The 21,837-nt window shown below is 34.5% G+C and overlaps 2 protein-coding genes across 2 annotated transcripts; both read right to left on the bottom strand.

The window, feature by feature from the left end:
- Window positions 1–645: 645 nt before the first annotated feature.
- On the bottom strand, window positions 646–5,867 carry LOC118648267 (thyrotropin-releasing hormone-degrading ectoenzyme-like). The gene is given in 13 exon segments (XM_036294590.1): window positions 646–769; window positions 859–1,158; window positions 1,323–1,405; window positions 1,407–1,526; window positions 1,787–2,064; window positions 2,151–2,554; window positions 2,959–3,040; window positions 3,134–3,290; window positions 3,491–3,674; window positions 4,064–4,531; window positions 4,946–5,118; window positions 5,120–5,414; window positions 5,748–5,867. Coding segments are annotated over 12 exon segments (2,628 nt in total). The 5' UTR covers window position 5,414; window positions 5,748–5,867; the 3' UTR covers window positions 646–684.
- Window positions 5,868–7,884: 2,017 nt separating this feature from the next.
- LOC118648266 (aminopeptidase N-like) lies at window positions 7,885–19,356 on the bottom strand. Its single transcript, XM_036294589.1, has 11 exons — window positions 18,979–19,356; window positions 17,662–18,114; window positions 16,880–17,063; window positions 16,420–16,576; window positions 16,082–16,163; window positions 15,343–15,722; window positions 14,551–14,825; window positions 14,255–14,449; window positions 13,845–14,146; window positions 13,658–13,748; window positions 7,885–8,026 (listed from the first exon to the last, which is right to left on the bottom strand). The coding sequence occupies exons 1-11, from the start codon at window positions 19,287–19,289 to the stop codon at window positions 7,886–7,888; spliced, it is 2,571 nt and encodes an 856-aa protein (XP_036150482.1). The 5' UTR covers window positions 19,290–19,356; the 3' UTR covers window position 7,885.
- Between the last annotated feature and the right edge of the window lie 2,481 nt (window positions 19,357–21,837).

Raw genomic sequence — 21,837 nt, 5'->3', positions numbered from 1 at the left:
AGCATCTCACCTTTAGCCCTCAAAAGTCAAGTTTTTCGGACAAAATAATTGTTTAAAAAATGTTTTAATTAATTATATCACTGGAACTCTTTAGAAAATTATTGGACGCGTCCGGAACTATATGAAAACTGCGTTAAAATAAATAAATCTGTCGATATTCAATTAGCACTTCACGTCCAGCTTTCAAAATTCAAGTTTTCCGGGCAAAATAATTTTTAAAAAATGTTTTTATTAATTACAACACCATAACTTTTTTAAAAACTATTGACACACGTTTAATCGGCATCGCGGAAAAGCGACAACAATACTTCGAGAGATGCGAGTATTGATGCCATGCCCTTTTTTAGAAAGGATTCTTACGTCTCCCCCCCCCCCCTTTCTCTCTTTCTCTCTCTCTCTCTTTCTCTTCCTCTCGTATATTTTTTATTTGGCTCTTTTTTCTTTTTCCCTGATTTCTTGTAATTATTTCAATCAGCTATCAAAAGTGACAGTTTGACAGCTGAAAATGACACGAAGTAGTTTGACAGCTGGAAATGACACGAAGTGAAGACAGTCACAACGCACTTAACAACTTTATAGCGAGACAGCCAATCAGCATCTCGGAAAAGCGGCAACAATAAATTCGATTCGATTTAACATCTCCTTTTTTTAGATAGGAATGTTAAGTATTACATTTGTCATTTTTTAACAAAAACTGTACCTTTTCGATTGTTTCCTAGATACAACATTCCAACTAATATCATGTATCAAACTTGTCGGATCGTCTACGCTGTAACAAAATATTATTGGCCACATAATTCTGTTTGAAAGAATGTGCGAAGCGTGCAATTTTCGAAACATTAGACATAAGATTATTACATAGCTGTAAGTCTATCCCAGTTATTTGCAATAAAATCTATCACCATATCAATATTTGGAAAATCTCCATTTAATACTGAGTAGATAACACGAGGAATATCATTCTTTGTTAATGGTGAATCTTCTGATATAGTCATATTTAAAAATTTTGCAATAATAGTCTGATTCTTGGAGTGTCCAAGGCAGTACAATGTTAGTTCGGACATGTTTGTATACATATACAGCAGCTTGTTCCAAATAGTTTCATTTGCTCGTTTTATACCATTACAGAACATCCATCTTTTCTTCTGGAATGTAGTTCTAAAGCAAAGTTTTTAAAAATATATAAAAAAATCTTTCTCTTTCTCTTTCTCAATATTATTTACTTTTAGCAAATAGATATTTAAAAAAAGAGATAAACATTTCTAAATAGAAAATTATAAAACTATTTTTTTCTTTTTCTATACACGATATTTTATATTCACCTATTTGTAAGTATCATTGAATTTTCTATGTAATCAAGTAATTGAACATGTGCTTTCCATAAGCATGTAGGGTCATTCAAGGACGCATGCATCCTCAGAAATTGTAATTCTCGTTAAATTTTTGAAATAATCATCATTTGGGTTCTGTAAATAATCCTGTAGATGTGTTTGTGCTATGGCAGTCATCAAGTAATGGATGTACGGCTATAATTATTATATAAATTATATAATTTAATTAATTATATATTTGTATTTCAAAGTAATTCAGAGCATTTTAGAAATCAATTATTATTACAAAGACGTAAAAAGTATGTGCAAAAAGTATTTTACATACAATGTACACAATTAAAAATAATTTTTAAAACAATTAAACATTAGTTTATTCTTAATTTTCTATGCAGTTGTTGCATCTAAAACACTTATGTCTAAAGATTTATATTGTAATATGTAAAATAATAACTTACTTCAAGCATTTCACCTCCTCCATTATAAGAAAAAAACTTGGTTGCATATCGCAACGTTTTAAACAATGAATGCCATACTACATAATCAGTTTCACGTCGCAGATATTTCGTGATATCCATGAAAATTCTAGGATCTAATTTATCCGCGAACATAAGACGAATTGCGTCATTAATTAAATTTGCGCGATTTAATACATGTATTTTTGTGTAATTCTCAGAATTTAGATAGCCAGCAATTTTCAACCAGTTTGTTGTGTCATAATTCACACGATAAAAACCTATATAATTTTAATATAATGACCCTTGTAAGTATTATGGTTACTCATAATAATAAAACCATTGTATAAAGATGTATAAATCTTACCAGTTTGTTGAATGTTCACGATAATCCAATCTTGCGGGTCGATATCATCGATTATAAGCTCTTCAGTTTCTGGTGATAACCAATGCGTGGTTAAGGTCGACGAGAAATCTGGATTTGTGCGAGTTGCAAAATTTATGGGAATCCACCATTTCACGTTCGTAGTGTTTACGTTATTGATGTTTTTAAGTGTACGTATTTTTTCATACGGTTGAAAATATTCCTGTGTAATTTTTATTTTTTCGTTATGTTGATCTCTGGTTACTGTAACGAGAGGATATCCTTTCTGTTCTATCCAGGTGTCCATTACTTCTTGAATTTTAAATTTGTTTTGAGGTACCATTGTTTCATCAAATGCACCTTGTAAAGTGTCCCATAAATCTTCAGGTTTCGCTACGCCGTATTTGCTAATAATTTATTTTTTATATAATATTGAGTTCAAAATTATCTAATTATTACAGCGCTATTTGTTAATTTTTATAATAATTTATAAAATATAAAATATAGATTTTATGAGATAAGTTTACTACTCAAAAAACTATAATATATTGCATTTTGATATTTTGTATTATACACAATAATACATAGTAAAATAATATAAATTATTATTCAATACTGTTATTGATATTATTATTCAATACGCTATAAATTTTTAGATTTATTGTATTGTATTAAATAATTAATAATTATGTTATATTGTAAAAGCTTTTATTTCAATACTGAAATATTAGTAAATTTATAGTCTGAGAACATTTTTTAAATAAATTTATTTTTATTATATTATGATATAAAATTGTAACGTTTTACTAACTGTTTATCAAGGTATCTGATGAGACCTACGCGAAATACTTCATCAGAAAGGCAATGTGACAACATCCGTAGAAGTAGAAAAGCTGAAATAATAGCAGAATATAGATCTGCGATTTTTTTACAAGTTCTGATTTTCAGCAAGTTTCTATTCCTTGTTAATTAAAGAAATATGTTACCTTTCTGATTGCCTTGTGAAGAACATTTTAAATTTATTTCTCCAATAGTATTAGGCTTTAAATTAAGAGGTTGCGCGTGCTTAAAACTGTCCATAATAAGTATTGAATTCAGTGTTTCCACAATTAAAAAATTCGTAATTCTCCAATCTTTATATATCTAAATAAAAAAAATATTTAAAATATATTTAATTGCATTACGATTAAAAAAGTATTTTTCTTTTTAACAGAAAAAAGTCATAGATATAATAAAAAATTGTTATACAATAAAAAAGATGTGTACATCTTTATAGCAATGTAAAATTATAAAATAAATAATATAAATAAATTCCTTCGTGAGCTTTGCTGTTAAATTTTTACCTTATCAGTAATGTAGTATTTAAAATATTCAGCAAGTCCTCCATTTAGCCATATATCAGTCCACCAAAAGGGACTAACAATATTACCGAACCATTGATGGCTCGATTGATGAATGATATTCTCTGCAATTCTGTATAATGTGTCGATTGAACTACTATCTGTATTGTACAGTATTGCGGTTTCCCTGTAGGTAATGATTATAATATATATACAAAATGTACAAATAGAAATCTTAGTTTATAATTTATATTTTAGATTAATCGTACGTTATTGTAACGTATATTATTTATTGAATTAAGGTGTTGTAGAACTCTGACAAAATTGAAAAATGAAATATTTTTCAACAGTATATAAAATTATTATTTGAAATAATATTTAAATGTTTTTTTATAGCTGTCAAGATAAAAATTTTTAACTGCACAAAATTATTGTAATATAATTTCATAAATAAATAGCAAGTTTTTAATGCGTCCAAAGCACTTACAAAATATTATGCCATCGATATTTGATATATTGCAATGCTTCCGTACACATATTATTGCATTTCTACGCACGTGAACGTCGTGACATTACCTGTAAGTGATAAGCCCCCAACTTTCCATGCCTTTATTGTATCCAATAACATATCTGTCAGGAAGCGCAACGTGATCGATTTTGGCCGGCCGAACGGAATTATTGGTATATCGTTCCAATTCGATCGCCGCCTTCTGGGCAACTTCGTGGGCAAAACTCGCTGAGGAAATTACGTTGCCTCTGCTCCAGACGTTGATGGTTCCATCGGAATTCCTTATATTACGAAGATCGAAGATTAGGAAGCTGACTACGTACGTTGATATGACGGGCGATTCTTCAAAATGTGTCCATATCTTTTCGTCTGTCTTGTCAATTTCCGACTGCTCAGAAACCGGTGTGTTCGAAATGGCTGTGTAATTACGATGATGTTTGATGGCAATCTTAAAAGAGGCCTTTAATGCCGGCTCGTCCCAGCAGGGAAAAGCTGCGCGCGCGTAAGTTGGCATGAAATTTGTCCCAGCAAACCATCTGTTAAAATTTCAGCTATTATTATATTGAAAACAATAAATTATATTTTTGTTTATTGTTATTATTGACGTTTATATCTTTATGTTACCGTTGTATATTATTTTCTGCGGATATAAATTTAGAACCAGAGTTAAAGAAAAAGTCTTAAATTTAAAACATGTAATTCAAGGTACAATGTTTTACTTCTGTTTCGATTTTTATTATTTAAAAATATTTCAGTTCACACAGTGTTTAGATTTTTCTAAACATTTAAAACGTTTAAAGCTATTAGAGATTTTAGTTTTAAACGCGTGTTTTGGGTTTTAATATTTTAATAAGTAAAATATTTTTAAAAGGAAATAAAACATTTTAATAATATAATAAAATTCAATATTTCTGTTTTAAGATTGCAATAAAACAAACAATTTTACTTACTGCGTATCACCTCCATTATTATTGTAAGAACTTCTATAAAATCCGTATGATCTGTCATTCAATACACCAGTAAAGTTCAAATATAAAATATAACGTCCAACGAGTAATTCGTCGTTAAAATCCAGACTTAATAAATCGGTCACATTGTTACTGTACATTGTAGGAATGTAATAAGTGGATTGTTTTCATTTTGAGTTCCAGAAGAGTAAAATCTATTATTAGTTTCTTTGCGTGCAGCGTGAGAGTTTTTGTCTGGTTCAGAATCTCGATGTCGATGAATATTTCACCATCAAACTTAAAATTGTCCGGTGTGAGATGTGGGTTCAATTTAAGATCATAAAACAATGGTTTTGTATGATTAGGTAATTGATAATTAATTTCTTTGTCGTTGGGATTTGAATTATGAATAACAGCAGCTTCTGTCGCAATGAGTGCAAAAGTGTAAATGTAAATAATTTTGCACAACATTCTGGAAGAAAATAATTAGTTTACAATTTTCAAAGATATTATCAGAATTTTTTTATTAAAAAAGAATAATGTATAATTATTACAAATTTAAATGTGAATGCTCGATGTATTCAATTGTCACATTCTCGGACATCAGTAATTTAAATTAAAATAATTTCACAAAATAAAATAATTAAAGCTTTTTGTTTAAAATAATGCACTATAAGTTGATAAAACTAAAGTTTTTGAAAATATTATTTTACACATTACTTTTTTGAAATATAATAATAGATAATATTTTAATTTGACTTAATGTTTAATATCTTAATTAAAAAAAACTTATGCGTGTATGCACCTTGTATTCACAGAAAACGTAGTCTTGCGTTATCAAACAAGCGTGAATGTAACACTGCAAAGTATAACAAACGTAATGTGAAAATGTGTCTCCGCGTCAAAACAACTAACGTGACCGTAGTGTTAATAAGCGGATTAGGCATATTAAGCAATAGGTAGGTATCACGTTCAAGGTTGAGTTTTTACATAATTTCTACAACAGAATAGTAACTTACAAAATAAAAACAATATTAAAACTGTTTGATTTATTTTATAACAAATTTCAACAAGTAAAATAATTTAAAAAAATATATCATTTATAAATTTTATGACATTATGATGCGGACATCAAAAGTGTTTATATTATCGTCATAATAATCTTTTTACAAATTAAAAAAGTATAATATTAAATTATTTACATAATTTTATTTTAAATAAATCTTATTTGTTTCAAGTAAACAAACAATAAGTCTATTTTAAAATATTTATTATGGAAGTATGTCATAATAAAGATGTTGTTAAAAAGACGGGGAGAGTCGGAGAGAGACCGGGAGAGACGAGGAGAAACCGGGAGAGACGGGGAGAGACGGGGAGAGACGGGAAGAGACTGGGAGAGACCGGGAAAGACGGGGTGAGACCGGGAGAGACGGGGAGAGACCGGGAGAGACGGGGAGAGACCGAGAGAGACGGGGAGAGACTGGGAGAGACCGGGAGAGACGGGAGAGACGGGGAGAGACAGGAAGAGACGGAAGAAACCGGAAGAGACGAAGAATGTTTCTATTGTGTTTAAATTAAGGTAATAAGAAAAATAAAGATGGCTGTTATTTTATTGAAAAAAAGGAACTTATTTAAAACAGTCTTTTGAATGGATTTCTAAATCCATGGCAGCTTTTAGAAAAAAAAGTTAGAAGTACGTGAATAAATGAATATTAGATTTATTAAAGATAGATAAATGCTTATTCAAAAATAAAATAAAAAGAGCAACATTAAAGCAAGGCTCTTAAAAATTAAACAACGAAAGCAAAGAAATTTGAAAAAAACGTAGCATAAGAATAGAGAGCCACAGCAACGCGTGGCAGGGCATAGCTAGTTACATTATAAAATATAATATATTTAAATAATAAGTACAACCAATTATATAAAAATTATTTATATATATTACTAAATTACTTATATAGATGCACGCGCGCACGCGCACACACACAATAATAAGATTAGATTTCATAAAAATATCAAACTTAAAGATGAAACGGTCAATAGTGGTCTACAGCAGATCTTGCCTAATAATTACTTTTGTATAAAGTTTAATCATTTCTAGTTCACGTAAACTGCGCTCGTTATATTTGTCTTGGTCTTTATATTGCTCTTGAAACAGTTTTAATCAAAGTTACAATATATATCACAAAATTAAAGAACAATTTAAGAATTTTATTACTTACACTGAGAAAAAAAGTTGTTAATTTGACTGAATTTTTCAATTAAATTAAATTATTTAATTCAAGTATTTATATATTTTAATAAATTATTATATATATATGTGTAATTTTAGTATTTTATTTATTCAGTTAAATGCATAAATTTTTAAACAAAAGAAATTTAATTAAATGTAAAAGTTTTGTCAAGTTAACATTTCTTTCTGAGTTCATAAACATTTAAAAAACTAAAGAATTTATATTTTAAGTAAAAAATAATACCTCAACCAAGATTGAATAAGATAAAAGATTTTAAGAAATATTTACATGTATAAAAACACACACACACACGCATTAAATTTTTAGTAGTATAAAAATATACTTATTTATAACTTATGTAAATAAAAATAGTTTTTTGACAAATTCTAGAATTAATTAGAAATAGATAAGTATATAAAAAAAATTTTTATATTAAAAATTATTATGTACTGTAATTGCACAGATTATAAGGAATAATTTCAAACAAATTATACAATAAGTAATGTAACTATTATAGTATATAATTTGATAAAAAAACAATAAAAATCTTTATACTTCCTTTCTTGGTTTGTATTTACTGCTTACCACAGTAATTTGTACTATAGAATTTTTCCGTGTATAAACATATAAAAATATATACATATAATACATACATATATATATATATATATTATATATACTTATACTCTTTTGGCTGATTATGATTGTTTTACAGTTTGCCTCCTTTTATTACAAATATTTTTTTAGCTATGCCAGTTAATTTTGTCAGCCTGGATTTTTGATCTTCTATCGCTTCTTGCAAATGTTTTAATGATTCTTTTTTAAATTTACTTTTTATAAAATCGGTTATCTAAATAAAATAAATTATTATTAATGTTTTAAAATGTAATTATGTATTTATAAAAATTTGATATAAAATATTTGTTTATAAATAATTATTAAGCAAAAAATTGGGAATGTGTTGAAGTTCTTTTTCTTAGAAAAATTTAAAAAATCGCGTAATAAATGCAATATGAAATTCTTATTTTATAATTATTTAAATTCAAATTTATAATTTTATTTTAAAGGACTTCTATATTTTATGTAAAATTAATGTAATCATACCCGTGGGTTGAGTGCCTATCGGGCGCGTCTCCGGGCGGCGGATAGGAGGACGCCCGGGTGGGAAACCCTGGCCCGGGTCTAAAACCCCCGCGTGCCCGGGTGGACCGCCCGGGTAGTAGCGGTTATAACCTGCCCCGGCGGGCGTAAAAACCCTGCCCAGGGGGGGGGAAAGCCGTTACCGCGGACCAACTCCCCAAGCCAAGCTGGAAGCCATCGTGGCGAGGGCTGCGTGGCACTGGGGGAGCAGTGTCTTGAACGATGCCTCTGGGGAACCGGGCGAAACCCCAGAGTATTTAGCCTTACCCACGCATGCGGGGCTCTGCGTGGGTGGACCGTTTATTTCCCTAGCTGCTCGTGGGAACAAAATGGAGAGCTTAAATTTAACATTAAAAACAAAACTCACGGAAGACACCCCGATGGAGGCTTCGACAGAGGACTCCGGAAGAGTAGCAGAAGCGGGATCGGGAGCCGAACGGACCCCTATGGGCACGGGAAGCACCGAGACCGCGGAGAGAGGAGTGGTTTCGGGAGCCGAACGGGCCCCAAGGGGCACGGGAGGCACCGAAGCTACGGATGCTAAGGCGGAAAAGGAGGGGGACCTCGGTAAGAGGAAACTCTCCGGAGCCGCGAAAAGGAAGAGGGCTCGGGAGCGAAAGGTGGAGGCTCAGGCCCGGGCGCAAACCCGGAGGGGCCTCTGCCGGCCGCTCCGGGGACCTCAACCTTGACCGACCCCCGGACACCGGTTGGGGGGTTCGGGGGGCACCACCGCCGGTAAGCGACGGAGGGGCCCCGCCGAGACCCCGCCTTCGGTGGAAGGGGCGACAAAGAAGCCGAAGGTCCAAGGGACCCAGGCTTACGCAGATGCCGCGGACCCCCTAACGAGGGTGATTGTCGCGGAGGGGTACCCCGAGGAAGCGCTAACCGTTGAGCGGGTGGCGCAACTAAGGGGTGCGGTCTTTAAGGAGATCCAGGGGATCCAGGAGGGTCCCCTGCCCAGATTCGACAGCACCTCTTTGCGGGCAGGGGCTGCGGTCGTCAGATGCGCGGATGCGGAGTCGCTGAGTTGGCTAGAAAGTCGAATCAGCGGCATCGTACCGTGGGAGGGCGCCAGGCTCAGGGTGGTGGGACTGGAGATGCTGCAAAGGCAGTGCAGGGCAGTGGTATGGGTCCCGGGTCCACCTGTGGGCGCGGCCGCTGTCCTGGGGCTGCTGGAGCGGCAGAACCCGGGGATCAGTACTTCGGGCTGGCGTGTGCATGCGGAGAACGTGGGGGCTACCTGCGAGGGCAGAAACCTCGTTCTCGGCATTCCCGAGTCCAGTGTCCTCAAGCTGAAGGCACTGGATTTCAGGCCTCATCTCGGGATGGACCGGGTTACCTTCAAGGTGACCGGGGCATCCCAGGATGGGAAGGATAAGGGCAAGGGAGGGCCCGACCCAAAGGCCTCGTCTTCACAGTAGACGGGACCGGGGTGGGCTTCACCCAGATTAACTTGCACCACAGCAAGGGAGCCTCGGCTGCTTTGGCCAGGCGCCAAGCTAGGGTGCACACAGCCATATCACTAATACAAGAACCCTGGCTAGTCCGGGGGGGTATTAGGGGTCTGGCGGGGTGCGGAAGACTATTCAAGTCTCCGCAAGATGAACGACCCAGGGCCTGTGTGGCTGTCAAGGGGTTAGAGGCCCAACTGCTGCCGAATTTCTGTTCCAGAGACCTGGTGGCGGTTGTGATCGAGGCCATCAGTGAGACTAGGACTAGAAGGAGGGTGGTGGTGGCGTCGGGTTACTTCCCACACGAGGAGGACGACCCACTACCATCGGACCTGGTGGTTCGCCTGGTGGAGTACTGCCAAAAGGAGCAGCTTTCCCTCATTTTGGGGTGCGATGCGAACGCGCACCATACGGTGTGGGGAAGCACGGACACCAACAGGAGAGGAGAGAAGCTATTGGAATTTCTGGTGTCTACCGACCTGGAAATTCTCAATAGAGGTAACGAGCCCACCTTTGTCACTGCGGTGAGAAGGGAGGTGCTGGATCTAACTGTCTGTTCTAGGCGGTTGGTATGGGAGGTGACCGGCTGGAGGGTCTCCGATGAACCCTCATTGTCGGATCACAGACAGATCACCTTCAGACTGGCAAAGGCCAAGGCGAAGGTGAGGACTGTAAGGGACCCAAGGAAGACGGACTGGGATTCATTCCGTGAGGACCTGGCTGTCGGTCTCAGGGAGTTCCCCAAGAGACACGGGACCTCACAAGAGATCGAGCTGTGTGTCGAGCACCTGCAAAGGGCGCTCATCAACAGCTTTGAAAGCAACTGTCCGGAGAGGACGGTAAGGAATGACAGAAAGGTTTCCTGGTGGAGCCCAAAGCTGCAGGATCTCAGGGGTGCGGCACGTCGGGCCTGGAATAGAGCCAGGAACACGGGCCGCCAGGCTGACTGGGACCTTCACCGAAGGGCTCAGAAGGTCTACAGGGACTCTGTGGTAAGGGCAAAGAAGGAGAGCTGGAGAAGATTCTGCGAGTCGGTGGAGGGGATACCCGAAGCCGCCAGACTAGGCAGGATCTTGGCTAGAAGTCAGGACGCGGCCTTGGAGGCCATCCGGCTCGATGACGGGACGATGGTTTCCGGGGAACGTTGCCTGACCCACCTGCTGGAATCGAATTTTCCGGGCTTCTGTAGAGACCCGGGAGCAGACATCCAGCAGGAAACCTTGGACCCATGCAGGGCACGAGAGAATGACTGGTCTCTTGCAGCCAAAATTGTGAGGCCCGACAGGGTCAAAAGGGCTGTAGGAGGTTTCAAGCCCTTCAAGTCGGCTGGACCGGACCGGGTCTTCCCGGCCCTTCTTCAGGAGGGGCTGGAACAGATCACGGGGCCGCTCACGCGGACAATGAGGGCTTGCTTGGCCCTGGGCTATACGCCCAGAGCTTGGAGACAGGCGAGAGTTGTGTTCATCCCCAAGGCGGGAAGAACGGGATACAGCTCCGCCAAGGATTTTCGTCCAATCAGCCTGACGTCCTTTCTTCTAAAGACGTTGGAAAGGCTGGTGGATATTTACATACGGGATGTGGTTCTGCTGCGGCATCCGCTGCACGCGAACCAGCATGCGTATCGTACGGGGTATTCCACCGAAACGGCGCTTCACTCTGCTGTATCGTTCATCGAGGAGCAATTGGAGAAGAAGGGTTACGCGGTGGGCACCTTCCTAGATATTGAAGGTGCTTTTAACAACACACCGCATGAGGTGGTATGTGAAGAGGCTGCTCGCAGAGGTGTGCCGGAGAAGATTGTGGAGTGGATCAAAGGCATGCTCAAGCGGCAGGTAACGGCCTCACTGGGAACGGTGAGTGTCAGTGGCTGGGTGGAGAGAGGGTGCCCTCAGGGAGGGGTTCTTTCTCCACTCTTGTGGTGTCTGGTGGCAGATAGTCTGCTCGGAACACTGAACGAGAGGGGGATTCTTACATTGGGATATGCGGATGACCTGGCTATCCTAGTACGAGGCCCCTTCTTGGAAACACTTCTGGAGCTCACGCAGGGAGCATTGGAGGTAGTCGAGGAGTGGTGTGGCAGGACCGGTTTGTCGGTAAAACCCACTGAAGACCGGGCTTGTGGTATTCACTCGCAAGTACAAGGTAGGTCCGGTGGAAGGGCCAGTCCTTGGAGGAACGAGATTAGTCCCAACCGGGACGGCTAAATATCTGGGAGTAATCCTAGATAGGAAGCTGGCTTGGAGGGAACATCTTGAGAACCGATGTAAGAGTGTATGCTCTTACTTATGGGTATGCAGGAGGACATTCGGACAGACATGGGGTCTGAAACCGAGGATAGTCCACTGGATTTACACGGCGATACTCAGACCCAGGCTGCTATACGCATCTGTTGTGTGGTGGCCGAGGGTGCTGAAGAAAACCGCCGCGTCAGCGCTGGAGCATATCAGGGCTCTGGTTTTGAGAGGGGCCTTGGGAGCTATGCGGACCACGCCGGTGGCGGCGATGGGCATGCTGCTGGGCATCGAGCCCCTCGATCGGGTAGTAGTGGCGGCGGCGGCAGCGGCGGCCTACCGCCTGAGGTGCGAATCAAGGTGGAGGGCGGGAGCCCTGCACACAAGATTCCCTGAAGGAATTCTATCGGGCCCCATTTTTGCGATGGGGCAAGATAGAAGGCCAGTAATTCGTACCTTTGAAAGAAGGTACAAGATAAGCTTTCCCAAGCGCTGGGAGTGGGACGGCTCCAAGGGACCGGTTCCTCGGGATGGGGACGTCTGGTTCACGGACGGCTCCAGAACGAGCACGGGCTCTGGAGCTGGGCTCTACTGCCAGCGCGATAGAACAAGAATGGTCGTTCCGCTTGGCGAACACGCAACGGTATTTCAGGCGGAAGTGGTAGCTATCATGAGATGTGCCCAGAACCTACTGGAGCTCGGTAGGGTGGGAGGGCGCATCAGATTTTGCTCGGACAGTCAGGCAGCGCTCAAAGCGCTGGAAGGTCCGAGATTTAACTCGCGGTTGGTCTGGGATTGTAAAATTGTACTAGACGAACTGGCGAAGAATAATGACGTTGGTCTAGTATGGGTCCCCGGGCATTCGGGGATCGAGGGCAACGAAATAGCCGACTTGCTTGCCAAGGAGGCAGCAGAAACAAGGTTGGTGGGACCGGAGCCGGCTGTTGGGATCTCCTTCTGCCTGGGCAGGAGAAGGATCGGGAGCTGGCTCCGGGACCAGCACCTTGAGCACTGGAGGAAAGTTACGGGGGTCAAATGCAGACAGGCCGGAGCCTTGCTGGGAGACTGTCCCGGTGAGGACCTGGCCAGAAGCATGAGATCCCTAAATAGGAGGGACGCCAGGCTGGCGACGCAATTGCTCACGGGCCATGGCGACCTTAATTATCACCTGTATAAGCTGGGCAGTAGCGATACGCCCGACTGCAGGTGGTGTGGCGAAGAAGAGGAGACTAGTCTCCATATTCTTGGGAACTGCCCTGTATTGGTCGGACCAAGAGCACGCCTGCTGGGCTCAGGCATTCTGGAACCGGATCAGGTGGGACAGCTGCCCTTGGAGGATCTTCTCCGCTTCTGGAAGGAAGCGGGGCCCCGCTAAGGGCGGCTGACAACGGGGAGATACAATGGACTCTGTCTGAGTGTCAGAGGCGGGACCCATTTGAGGACTGCCCCCCGAACTCATTATTATTATTATTATTAATGTAATCATAAATTGATGTAAAATTAATTATTAAAAAATACATATTGTATATATATATATATACATATATATAATATGTGTAATAATATAATATTAAATTATAACCTTCATAATTATTGATAATAAATTAGAGTAAATTATAAATGAATAAAGTATGACACTTTTAAGATAATAAAATTTACCTTGTTTAGTTGTTCCTGGGAATATGTGTTAGCAATAATATTATAATTTAACATTCCCTTTTCTTCTGAAGAAATCTGTTTAATGTCTTCACTATAAAAGAATTAAAAAAATTTATAATTAGTAGATGAAGAACATAAAGTCTTATAATTTATACAAAACGTATTATTATTTAAAAGATAATACTACCTTATTTTTTCTAAATTTGCTAAAATGTAGTCAAATACTACGTCTTTGTCTAAATGTTTGCTAATAATGTTTGAAATTATGTAATGGTAATTGTTTTGTAATATTGAATTATTTAAAGCATTCATATTTATTAAACTAATCAGGATATTAAAATTTTCAGATGAAGTCAAGTAGTCTAATATTTCTGTGTCTTGATTGATGAGATATGTATCCAATAATTTATTCCAAGTAAAGGCGTTGGCTTCTATTATACCGTAACTGTACGTCCATTCTCTTAACTCCCAAGACATTCTTATATGTAAAAAAAATTAATCCTTAACTATGTATATTGTTATTGTTATTAAAAATAATTTGTTATTTTAATTTATTATTACTATGCCAGAATATATGCTTTAAATGACAAAAATCACCTGTCCTACTTTTTCAGGGTTTTCGAGAATTTCATTTAATTTAATATTAGCCATCCTCTTGCACTCAGAGTGACCTAAACTACACGCCCACTTTAAAGTATAATATCTTTTAAGCTTTGTAAGATCATTTTCAGCAGGATCTTCTTCATATCCCACACTTTTAATATGTTCATCCAAAATATGTAATATGTATTGCTATAAGTAGAAATTATTATATAAAATAAATTTGATAATTCTGCTACTTTTAATTAACTATTAAACATGTATTTTTTTAAATTAAATATAACATTGTTTACCTTAAAATTATTCATTTCTGGGATTTTGAACAGTTCCTCCATTTCCCTTAATAAATTAAACATTAAATGTAATGCTAAAGGATCTGTATCTTGAGGCAGATAACTTGCGAGTTCTAGAAATATCTCGATATCGAGTTGCTCTGCTTTCATAAGGTGATAAGCATCATCAATGATTTGAACTCGATTAAGCACATGTATTTTTGTATAATTGTCAGAATTGAGATAGTTTGCAAGTTTGCGCCAATTCGAATCATCATAATTAACGCGATAGTATCCTGAGAAGAAAATTACAAATTGCATTATTAAATTTTTTAGAGATATCTTCTGTAATATTTTCTTTTTATTTTAACTAAATATGCAATTTTATAACAAAATACGTCTTATTTTTAATTAAAACTAATTTTAAATTTATTTTGGTAAGTTATATTATTATTTCTGTTTCTCTTTGACTTATTATATATATTTTTATAAATAATATTTAATGTAATAAATATATCATAACATTGAGACTAAAATCCATTAAAAAATAATTTGATGTGTAAATATAATCCTTAAATTTTTAATTTAGAAATACTAATTATTGACAAAATTATTGTATAAATAAATTACAATAATGTTATTTTCTTCTCTATATATTTAAGTATCAAACAATTGCTATTATAAATTGTTAATTATAAATAAATTCACTAATATATCATTAAAATTTTGAATAAACTTAATAAAAATTTCAGAGTGTAATACTTTTTAATTTTAATTAAATAATTGTTAAATATATAAGTAAAGTGTATTCACCCATTTGTTGTATGTTAACTATGATCCAGTCATTCGAATCGACTCCCTCAATGTTTATATTTTCATCTTGTGGTTTTAGCCAATGAGTGGGCAAAGTATTAGAGAAATCGGGATTTGATTCTGTAGTAAAAGTTACAGGAATCCACCATTTATCACTATCGACGCTATGATTTTCTCTTTTTGGATAGTAATGTTCTTGTGTTATTATTGTTTCATTGGTGTTGTAGTTTCGTGTCACACGCACCAAAGGATAATGCCTTTGTTTCAACCAGGTATCCATTACCTCTTTCAATCTATAGGTATTATGTGGAATATCTGATTCGTCGAGAGCTGTTTGCAAAGCGTTCCATAAGTCATCAGAAGTAACTGAACTGAATTCACTACACAAAATAGACGTAAAATAAGAGATAAAATGGGATGAAAGATAATGTATGTATTTTATTATATAATAATGCAATTTTAGCATGAAATAAATTTGTTATTAGTTTAATTTTTTACTTTCTAGATTGTAAAAAGTAAAATAATTAAACTTTTAATACTATTACGAGAAAAGTAAAAAAATTAAACGTAACGTTATACTAATTAATTAAATTTTAATTAATTAAAAAATATTACATTAATATTATTATATTAACTTTTATACATCTATCATTATCTGTATCTCAATAGCATAAAAAAGTATAACATACTTTTTTATGCTATTGAGATACAGATAATAATAGATTTATGTTATACTTACTGTTTATGTAAATATTTAATGATACCTTTTCGAAATACTTCAGCGGTAATAGTATGTTGTAGCATGCGCAGTATAGCGGGTGCTGTGAATATTAACATAAAAAATATCACTAATACCTTAAAATAATGCGATAGTAATCACAAGTTTGTAAATGTAACCAATATAATAGAAAAAGTTAATATTTAAAATTTAAAATAAAATGCATGTTTCTCCGCGTTCTTCTGACAAATTAATATATAAATTAATAAATTCTCTTTTTATCATTACTTTTTCTTGTTACTTTGTATTATGTACATTCAAAAAATTTGATTTACTTATTGATATTTATTCAGTCTTACCCTTGCCGTAAGCGGCATAAGTAAAAAGTGTATTAATTTCTTTGCGGGTATTGACTTCAAATGTAATAGGTTTCATATTTTTAGCAATATCTCTTTCAAGGGCTAATTGCTGAATATTGATAACAAAGGAATCCATTATTCGTTCTTCTTGAAAAATCTGAAAGCATTGAAATTTTAAAAAATTTCAACAAAATAGTAACTAAATATTAATTAATATAAAATGAATATCATACGTCGAAACAAGTATTTTTGTGCAAAAATCAATTACTTAATTTATAATTTTCGAGTTTTAGCTAACAATTATCTTTACAATAAATATTTTCTTAATAACAGTCTTAAAATACACACACACTCATTATTTTAAAACAAGTAATGAATCAATAGTTTTAATATTTAATCTATCTTCTGCATAATAACTATTTTTTAAAACGCATAATTTTGGAACAATATTTAAATCAACCTCATTAAGAATATACTCTGCGAAGAATGACGCGAATCCCTCGTTTAGCCACACATGAGACCACCATAACGGGCTAACTGTATTACCAAACCATTGATGCGCCATTTCGTGAGCTGCTGTCATCGCTATTCGTCGTTTACGATACAAACTATCTTTTTTATCATTGTATGTAAAAGATGTTTCCCTAAAAATTATTTTATATAGTTATATATAATTTGTTTTGTAAAAGTGTACGATATAATTAATGTTTACATGTAATAGTTTAAATTTTTTGAAGTAAACGTAAGAGTTTTATGGTTTTAATTTGCAATGTGTGTTTATAATTTAAGTCATTCTGTTTCTCTTAATTTTTAAGATACAAAAAAATATTTTCTTGGTACTGCCATGGGTATTTCGCATTTAATTATTTTTTTTTCTATTTAACATATTTGCTAACATATAAGACGATCTTAAGCATTTAATTAATTTTTGTCCTACATATGTGTGGACGATCTTAATCGTTTTATAGTTTCATTGTTTTTGTTAGACTGGCAATAATGTTTTATTTTAATTTTATTAATTACATTTATTTTATTATTTTATCTATTAAAGTAATTATAATAATATCTAAGAATTTGTAAACATCATATATTTAAATTGTCTAAGAAGTCAACATTTTATTTAAAAAAAAATCATAAAATTGAATTATTTCCAATATTTTAAGAACAACTTTTATAGATCAAACTCTATCAGACGTGAAATATCCATGATGATATCTTAAGAGTTAAGTTATGTTACGTTACGTGTAAATTATAAGTCCCCAATTTTCCATGGCACCTGCAGATGATAATTGCGGAACTGCTACATGATCCATTTTCGGAACTTTGTCGGTGCTGTTAGTATATTCTGTTAATATATCCCTAGCCTTTTGAGCAACTTCTTGTGCAAATTTTGAGTGCGGAGCCAATGTCGACCTGCACCACATATTGACCGTTCCATCTGCATTAGGAACACGAACATAATCGGCGATTACAAACGCTACGAGATACGTGGACATAACAGGAGTCGTGAGAAAGTGTGTCCACATCATGTTATCTTCGTCATTTGATTGATACCATATCGGCATATTTGACATAGCTTTGTAGTTTTGATGATGTTTTATGGAAATATTGAAAGTGGCTTTTAATGCCGGTTCGTCCCAACATGGAAATGCTCGTCGCGCTTCGCACGCCTCAAAATGCGTTGCAGCCAACCACCTATCATATTTCATAATGTAATATGCTTTCGATAACAAAATAAATTTATCGGCTATTGTTACAATGAATAAAATGTTTGGAAAAACGTGTATAAATGCGGTTTCAGAATTATGTTGAATAATAATATTTCTTGCAATCTGGCTGTGACATGTGTCATTCAACGCTTTCAAATGAAATTTCAAATGGACAAATAAAGGGAATTCTTTAGAAATTTGATAACTTAATTTAATTAGAATAATTACACAATATAATTTAATTAAATGTAATTATAATAATTGTAATATATACATATAAATCAATTTTATACAGTATAAAAACATAAAAAAAAAATAATTTTTCAACAGTGCAATTAAAATTTATCTTTAAGTCATGGATATTTAGAAAATTATTTTTCAGATAAAAATCTGTTAAAAAAATATATATATATCTAATTATAAATTAAATTGTTATTTAATTTCATTATTAATTAATTGATAATTAATTAATTAATTAGAAATATATATAGTATAATATAAGTACAATTATAAATAATGTACTATATATTTACAATAAAAGATGTTTTAATATATAATGATTAAAATATTTAAGCTGTAAATTTATAATTACGTGCATACAATATTTTAATCAACATATCTCTTTATAGACGTTATCAAATCCCCTTAGTTAAATAAAATAAGTGCAGCTTTGCTGCACATTTCTTTCTTTCTGTATAGAAATGTTTTATAATTTTATTTGAATTAATAATTTGAACATATTATGATGATTGCAAAGTTAAAATTAATTGATAATTATAACAAATAATAGATATTACGAGAAAAGCATAATAACTAAAAGACTTTGAAAATTTAATATATAAGTACTCACATTTTTCCCCTTTTCTCATCGATGTACGATGTTCTGAAAAATCCATGTAAATCATCGTTTAAAATACCGACAAATTGTATATTTAGACTGTAAATTCCCGAGGGTAGCTCATCATCGAAGTGAAGAGTTAAGATTTCTGTTTCATTGTCATAATTATGCATTGTCGGTACGTGAACTTCGCTGCTAATCAATGACGTCGCTGTTTCATTTATCGTCAAATCCAGCGCGTGCAAACTTATGTTTCGTGTTGCACGACGGATCTCGATGATTACATGGGATTTACCGTCAAAGGTAAAATTATCTTCTTCCATGTGTGGTATCAGTTCGATATTGTAGTGCACTGGAACTACGTTATCTGGTAAGCGGTAATTGACTGTTGCGTTCAGTCGTTCTCCTGAATTTCCGTGAACAGGAAGTACTGTTGCGACGGTAAATATTAAGCCGATATTTACTAATACTTTCAGAAACGCCATACTAACTTTTCTTTTAAATATCTGCACAAACATCACTACATAAAAAAAAATAAAAAGACAGTTAATTATCATATTCCAATAAAATGGTTTCAAAAACAAAAAAGAATTAATATAAATATATATTAATTCAATATAAATTAAATTAATATAAATTTCTTATAGCTATTGCTTTAAGTTACTTTTTAATAAAAAGTTATCTTCGTATTTCTAACACAAATAAGTGTAAATAAAAATGATAAATAAATAAGTTTTTATTTATATTATACTTACAATATGTTAATTTTATTAATCTAATTGATCTTGATACATGCAATAAGGTTTGTATTTTTTAATTACACATACTGTCTTATAGTACGAAATATATTATAAGAAATTTTGGATTTAGAAATGCATAACAATGCATAACAATGCATAATGCGTAATAATATGTTTGTCAAAAATATTGATTATATTGATTACGATATTTAAACTTGAATTTGATTATAAAAGACTTAGCAAAGAATTGACAGGATAATTTTCGTGTTGTAATTAGTTTTTTAATGTTGTTAATGTATACAACGAATTTTACCTTTCACTTCTATATACTTGCAAATCAAGTCACAAAACGTTGCAGCGGTTAAGGTATACCTCACTATTCAATAGTACGTGCCTCTACTTGTGAAGAAAATTAACTCTAGTCTTCTATTTATAATATTCGGTACGAATACCTCGTATTAGGTGACAATTGGATATTCGATGGTCATCCATTGTCATTTCAAATGTGTTTAATGGCATGAATAATTTACATAATTGACCTATGTCATACCTTATACTATGAAGCGATGAGTTGTGTCACGCATTATAATTTTTAAATACATGAAAGAATATAAATTAACGCGTTTACAACGAGCATATTTTTTGAGGATGGCGTGATCCACTGTGTGGGCCACACGTTAATATTCACTAGCGACGACGTGACTAACACGGGTAAGGTAATCATTGAGAATTACGTTGACAGATATTGGTATATTTTACGTGCATAAGTGTGCGACATTCGATAAAATAAAACATCGCTACCATCCATTGCATATACTGAAAAACAAGCTCACTTATAATAATCTAGCCTTGATTAAAGTATCCAAAATCTTAGTAAAATAGTTTCAACTAAATATAAGGTAATTATAACGACCAAATATTTCAACAATATCATTATTAAATGGATCTAACAAGTTTACTTAGAATTTTTTAGTGTAGAAAGTAATTAACTGAGACCATAGTTTAACAGAATGATAGTAATCCTGCCACTCCTGGTGTGTGTGTGTGTGTGTGTGTGTGTGTGTGTGTGTGTGTGTGTGTGTGTGTGATCACGTTATAAACATATAACAATTCTCATTATTATATTTGGTGTAAAAAAAGCTTTCACATTAAATACAATAATGGAATTACAAGGATATAAAAGATATGCTTTGAATAATCAATTAAAACATAAAAAAACATATAATTTCATAAAAATACTCTTTTTACAAATATCTAAATTCAATTGTCTAAGATGTGTTTTATTAATGCTTGTTGTAATGTTTGCGAGTGTCATTTGTCCTTGTCTAATGTTTGATAAATTACAAGCATGAAAATAATTCCAAAAGCATTGCTAGATAAAACGCATTCCAACATTTGGCGAAAAAATTAATGTCTTAACATTTTTTTCTTTATTTCTTCGGTTATAAGTATTTATAAATTAAATAAGCTATATATAAATATAGTAATCAATATATTTTACAATTATACCACGTACACAATTTTTTAACTTATATTATACATCTTTATAATTTTTTAGCATAACTATACGGTATTAGAAATTTTCCATAGTATAATATACTCTGATTTATGTTTAATCTCTAATTTATAATTTTCTCCGTTAAATATATGATAGTATTTTAGCTTATAGCAAAAGCATCTTTATTGTCTCATAAATTATAACAAACATAAACTCAAATTAATGTATTTGAGGTAACTTAATATAAGAAATTTGATAATGTATAATACAAGACCTTTCACGTGATTTCATCTTCTCTTCACTTACGAAATTAAAACGCGATAATATTTCAACAATTAAACCGTTATTGGAAGAGGTGAGGAAAGATGTTATACATGATATCAATTTCATTGAGAAAGTATGATTAAGTTTAACTTAATCAAATTAAAGATATTACATAACGTGATGAATTGGACTTTTCAATAGAATCGTGTGATTAACAGTGAGACAATCAGAATAAACGACGTCAAAACAATAGAACTTGCAGAACCTGTTTGTGAGCATTCTTTACAATTTTCCAATACCCATTTTCTAACGTCTTCTCGATAGGTTTTGATCCAATCAAGTTTATGTATCGCGACGGCTAATCCTTCA

The sequence above is a fragment of the Monomorium pharaonis genome, unplaced genomic scaffold (genome assembly GCF_013373865.1).
Source record: "Monomorium pharaonis isolate MP-MQ-018 unplaced genomic scaffold, ASM1337386v2 scaffold_34, whole genome shotgun sequence".
NCBI classification, from domain to species: Eukaryota; Metazoa; Arthropoda; class Insecta; order Hymenoptera; family Formicidae; genus Monomorium; species Monomorium pharaonis.
Note: the sequence above shows the minus strand (reverse complement) of the source record. Positions and strands in the feature narration are given on the sequence as shown.